The 6,132-nt window shown below is 35.8% G+C and overlaps 1 protein-coding gene across 2 annotated transcripts; it reads left to right on the top strand.

Annotated features, from left to right (window-relative positions):
* Positions 1-587: 587 nt before the first annotated feature.
* Positions 588-5,787, top strand: LOC120077624 (BRCA1-associated RING domain protein 1). 2 transcript variants are annotated; one of them, XM_039031566.1, is made up of 13 exons: positions 588-765; positions 864-917; positions 1,001-1,071; positions 1,419-1,514; positions 1,889-2,142; positions 2,649-2,984; positions 3,126-3,226; positions 3,612-3,798; positions 3,909-4,012; positions 4,175-4,265; positions 4,578-4,743; positions 5,017-5,135; positions 5,408-5,787. In XM_039031566.1, exons 1-13 carry the CDS (start codon positions 656-658, stop codon positions 5,750-5,752), a joined length of 2,034 nt encoding a protein of 677 aa, XP_038887494.1. In that variant the 5' UTR covers positions 588-655; the 3' UTR covers positions 5,753-5,787. The 2 variants fall into 2 exon arrangements, with proteins under 2 accessions (XP_038887494.1, XP_038887493.1); XM_039031565.1 differs by having other exon boundaries at positions 1,877-2,142.
* The last annotated feature ends 345 nt before the right edge of the window (positions 5,788-6,132 follow it).

Genomic DNA, 6,132 nt, shown 5'->3' with positions numbered 1-6,132 from the left:
AGAATATGTTTAGTAATACAGAAGTACTATACTTCTCTTATCCGCATTGTAAATTTAATTTCATAAATGTTTGTGAATTTCACACTAAAATTAATAGATCGCATCCTATTTTTAAAAACGCTTTAAATGATTATTAATATTCACTAACGAAGAAGTGAGAATTTGTTTAGTAATACATGAGTACTATACTTCTCTTATTCGTATTGTAAATTTAATTTCATAAATATTTGTGAATTTCCCATTGAAATTAATAGATCTCACTCCATTTTTAAAAACGCTTTAACATGATTAATAAGTGGGGATAGTATAAAATTTGTTTTTACTAAAGAAGTCGAACACTCGTGTGGATAAATTGCCATTTTATCGTATACCGAGAAAATGACATCAGCAAGCCAGTGATGGCGGGAGTTTTCATAAACTAAAAACATAAATTGAAAGCGCGCATTTGAAACGTCACTCTTCCGCCACCCGAAATAATCACCCGCGCTTTCCAATTTCCACTGAAAAATAATCCACACCGTCCACGTGTCACTCCCCATTTGTCATAAAATCTCCTCCTTCCTCTCTACACAAACCCCCTCCGAAAATTTTCAGTTTCTACTCCGAACTTCCATTTTCCTCTCCGTTCATCTCCATAGCTCAAATCCGATCAACAATGGCGGATTTCTCAACCAATGCCCGTTCTAATGCTAATACTACCAGATTCTTGAACCCTTGGCTTCTTCATTTCCAGAAAATGGGACTTGAACTCAAGTGTCCTCTCTGGTATCTTTCTTCTTCTTCATATTACTTGTTCGTTGCCGGCATTACTCTTTCATCTAACGATTTTCTGTCGTTTTGTATTTTTTTTGTGGGATTAACAGCTTGAACTTCTTTGATGATCCAGTTCTGCTTCCTTGCAATCACCTCTTTTGCAAGTATGCTTCATCATTTCGTTATTATTATTATTACTTGCTTAGTGTTTTTCAAGTTGCTAGATGCATTTTTTACTTCGTTTCAGGAGTTGCATGCCATTTGCAGCCCAGTTTGGATCGGTGTGCCCTCTATGCAAAGCAGGGTTTGTCGACCGAGGTAGTGCTTCCATTAGTCTTAGGCTACTTGTAGTCCTTTTGAATGTTGTTTCTTGCATTTCTACTTTTGACGCCCTTCATTTCTGGATGCGTGTTTGTGTTCTGTACATTGATTTCCGTATGAACTAATGCTCTCTCAAGAGTAGCGAGGTCTTGAATTACCTCTGGTTCCCGATCCTTTAAGATTACATTTTTTTCAGAATATATGATGCTTGTTAACAAGAAGAGAGTATACAAACATTGTCTTTGTTGACTGATAAGAATATGGGTGGTTGTTCAGTTTTTTTTTTTTTTTTTCCTCTAGAATTTATGCTTAAAATGTTACTAGTGGTATACTTCATTATGCAGACATGAGGCCTGCTCCTTTCATGGACAAGATGGTGTCAATTTACAGGAGTCTGGATGCGACATTCTCTACAAATATGTCTAAACTAGTTTCAACTGGTATAAATTACTCAACTTTCTCATTTATGTTGTCTGTGTTAAAAAAAAAATAATAAGAGAACCAGAATTGAAACAAGAAAATATGAAGGTAACAACAAGTGCCAAATAAATTATACGTTTAATTGGTCACAACTCCCACGGTACATTAAAATCACAATGCACATATTTGGAAATGGACTAACAATTTCTTGAAGGCTCCGAATAATTTATTTACTAAGGATAAAGAAAGATTAGTTGCAGCCTTTAAGTAATTTTTCAACCCACATTCTTGGTTTTTACCTTGTTGCTTTCTTCTAGATCCCATGGGTCTGAGGATTTTTCATATTTTAAGCTGCTCTTAAGTGTTCAATTAACTACAATAGACGTTGGGGCAGACGTGGAGCAATCACGTTTTGGTCAGTCTGTTTCTTATGTTGTCAACAACTGCAAGGAGTTTGAGGGATGCAGCAAGCCTGTTGACTGTAAACGTGAAAATCTTGACATCGATGGTAGAAAGGGTAAATATGGGAGGAGTGAAGATTGTAGAATGCCACCTGTAAGTCAGGCAGACCAGTTATCAGCAGGAAGCCCACCTTACTTCGGTGATGGCAAGGTGTCAGATGACAGTAGTGATGAGTGCCGTGGTCATGTGAGATTTGATGCTCTCCCTATCTCCTCCCCCTTTCTTCTTTTTGGTTATTTTTCTGTTCTTTTTTTTTTTGCAAATATAGGAATTGCATACTGGTGTCTGAAGTGAGGTGTTGTTGACACATGTTGCCAATTGCCTATATGTATATGTGTTTGTATGTATGTATCATGTAGATTCACCATGAATTGAAATACCATTACTTGAACTGCTAGAAAACCTTTCCTATAAATTTTCTCATTGGATTAGCTTCCCAACATTGATGTTAGATAAATGACTCATTATGGTCAGTTAAAGTCAGGAATATGTCATTCTTGTCATTCTGGTTATTGGTTTATGATTTAGGACTAATGACTGTTGCTTTGTGGTTGCCATTTCATCGATCTTTATATTAAACTCTGTTGTATTGGTTTTTGAATTAGAAATGACCGACTGTTGCTTTGTGGGTGTTTGTGCCATTTCCTCTGTCTTTATAACAAGTCTTATTCTGAGCTGTATACATGGGTTAGGGATCTAAAAACACTTCAGACCGGATATCTGTTATAACCAATGCTGATGACAATAAGCTGCAATTGTCAAAGTGTATGAGCTCTGCTTCTGAAGAGGCAGGACACCTGAGGGACCTCAAGAGACAAAAGTTGAATTATGATCAGTTAAAGTTAGGCATAAGCAGTGCTGATCAAACCCATCCTCCAGTTTCTGAGCCTGGAAATTCAGAGACTTCAAATTCTGAGATGGAACACAAAACTCAAGTAACTGTTGCTAGCAGCATGCCTCTTGCTGATGCAGATGCCATTGTGAGAAATGTCAAATGTGCATTTTGCCAGTCATCTAAAGTTACAGAGGTACGAATTTTATAGATCTTCATTTATTTGTTATCTTTATCTCTGTTTGCTCTATATCACGTAATGGATAATTGGTGATGAGTTATATAATGCCTTATTTGTATCTTTATCTTAATTTTCTAAATTTTCTATTAACTCTAGGATACTGGACCTTTCCTACATTATATGAATGGCAGCTTGGTTAATGGAGTTGAGGCAGCAAATCCAAATGTCATACATGTTCACAAACTTTGTGTTGATTGGTATGCCATCTCCACCCCCACATACCCTGCGTTGTAATGGGAAGCCAATTTAAACAATTTGCAATTTTGTAGGGTCGAAGCTTAGCAGTTTTTATTTTGTTTTGTAGTTCTTATTTTTGTTTATTTAGGCCCTATTTGATAACTATTTGGTTTTGAGTTTTTGGTATTTAACCTATAGACATTATTTCCATCTCTAAATTTCTTCATTTGTTACTTTTTGTTTTTGAAAAGGATTGGATGTTAGTCATTGTTATTTGTTCATGTGCTTGACCAATTTTTATTGATGGTTTTTTCAATCGGTTTAGTGTGTAATGTTAATAGTGCTGTGTTATGTCTTATATTTTATCGTTATGATGATGATATAACATACTGATTTGCAATGCAGGGCACCGCAGGCATACTATCAGGGTGATGATGTCCATAATTTGAAGGCTGAAGTGGCAAGGGGTTCAAAGCTTAAGTGCTGTAAATGTGGGCTAAAAGGAGCAGCCCTTGGTTGTTATTTGAAGTCTTGCCATAGAAGCTATCATGTTCCTTGTGCACTTGAAATAGAGGAGTGCCGTTGGGACATGGTAAATGCACTTGCTCGAGAATTGTAGACTTGGCATAATCTTTGTTTTCTTAGTTTTTATTGGCGTAAAGCAGTAGTATATTTATTTATTTTTCTTTCTAAATTTTACAGGATAATTTTCTTCTTCTTTGCCCCTCACATACGTCCACAAGATTTCCAGACGAAAGGTCTAAGCCTAGGAAGATGGCAAGAAATCAGGCTTCACCATTTCAAATGTAAAATATTTTATCCTTTTCCCATTGCTTTGAAATGTTCAACTTGCATTTGTAATACTCATTTTAAGTTTCACGATGAATATTTTTATTTGAAGTGTTGTATTAAATAGAGATTCTCTCCGTGACAATGACTTTGATGTGTTTAATGTTTTTTTCTTCCAGGAACCAGCAAGATTTGAGCAATTGGGTATCTCCACCAGATGGGGTAAACAAATGGACGTTTTGTGGGTCAGCTCTGTCTGGTGAAGAAAGGGTTAGTTGATTAGCTTGTATTGCTTAACTTATAACCGACAAACATATTAAATTTTTTTACTACTTTTAAACCTCTAACTACTTGTGTGTCACAAGTTGTTGATAGGTCATCGTTTCTTTATATTGTTTGATTAATGAAACTACATTCAGAATGTAATACTCAAGTTATCAGTTACCAATTATTAGTATAGATGAAAATGTTTAATTATGCCATAACTAAGTTCAAATGGTTGATCTAATCCCGTCCATTTCATAAGGAATGTATCTTGTGTACATCTCAATAAATTAATGAATCTTCTATTTTTTTTTTCAGAATATTCTGGTCAAGTTTGCAAAGCTATCTGGTGCTACAGTTTCCAAATTGTGGAAGCCAGATGTGACTCATGTTATTGCGTCCACAGATGAAAATGGTGCATGTACTCGGACATATAAAGTCCTTATGGGCATATTGAATGGAATATGGATTCTGAACATGGATTGTAAGTTGCAATTCTAATGATGTTTTTTCCGTCCCTTGAAATTCTGCTTTTATTTGGATGAAATTTGAAGTAATCATCATTTTTATTCTAGAGCATCTTACTAGTTCTCATCTATCAATGAAATTTGGTTCTTAAAAAAATTCTGTGTTTGACCATATATTTTCTGAACATAGAAACTGATAGTCTAGCTGCGAGGTAATGTGATTGGCAAACAATTGCTTAGTAATGGGATTTTTTCAATTCATTTTCTAACTTGACAGTTGGAGTGTTTAGGGGTAAAAGCTTGCATGAAAGAAAAGCGTCCATTGAATGAGGAAGCTTATGAAATTGCTCTTGACAACTACGGGTGTACTGATGGTCCCAAGTCTGGCAGGCTGAGGGTTCTAAACAAAGTAAGTTAACTCATTGGATGCATGGAGATTGATGGTTAATCTTTTTTGCTGTTGTTACATTGGTATAGTACAGTTATGTTGCTGCTAAGTTAATAGATGTCTTATAATATAATAAATACATTCTGGGTACCAGGAACTCAGCACTGGTAAGATGTTGATTAGTTGCCAAAAAAAAGTACAAAAACTAAGGATGCAGTGTAGTCAAATGCATCTTCTATTCTGTAATGATTCCAATTGGTGATTTAAGACATGATTATTTACCATATCTACAGGAACCCAAACTCTTCATTGGCTTGAGTTTCTATTTCACTGGTGATTTTCCACCGGCCTACGAGGAGGATCTTCAAGATTTGATAATAACTGCTGGAGGTACCGTATTAGAGAACGAAGATTTGGCAGCAACAAGTTGTAATGGCCAGGCTGCACCAAAGGTGTTGGTTGTTTATAATCTCGATTCTCCTGGAGGATGCAAAGTGGGGGAGGAGGTTTCTATTCTCTGGCAAAGAATGAATGAGGCAGAGGGAATAGCTGCTAAACTTGGAGCCCAAGTCATCGGTCATACATGGCTTGTGGAATCCATTGCAGCGAGTAACTTGCAACCTTTTGTCAGCTGCTAACTATGACTTTAATCTTAGTGATGTATTTAAGTAATTAATGTAGCCATATACGCGTAGTAGGCTCATGTACAAACTGAAGCTAATCTGAGTAGTTTTTGATTGGGCCACCAACTTCATTGGGTTTGGATGTCACAAGAAAAAAAGAATAATATTCTTATCCTACAAATAGGAAAACATCTACAGAAAGTCTCAACTTGGGCAGTAGATTGTATATGATTTATCTGTAATACTACTAAATCCTCAATAACTGCGCCTATCCCTTTTGACATTCATGGCAGGTCTTGAAAGTAAAAGGTGATAATATTACATGTTAGATATTCTGATCGTATAGCAAAAAGTTACACTGATAATAACTTTGGTAAAGTTCAATATTGGCTTTT

The sequence above is a fragment of the Benincasa hispida genome, chromosome 5 (assembly GCF_009727055.1).
Source record: "Benincasa hispida cultivar B227 chromosome 5, ASM972705v1, whole genome shotgun sequence".
Lineage (NCBI taxonomy): Eukaryota > Viridiplantae > Streptophyta > Magnoliopsida > Cucurbitales > Cucurbitaceae > Benincasa > Benincasa hispida.
Note: the sequence above shows the minus strand (reverse complement) of the source record. Positions and strands in the feature narration are given on the sequence as shown.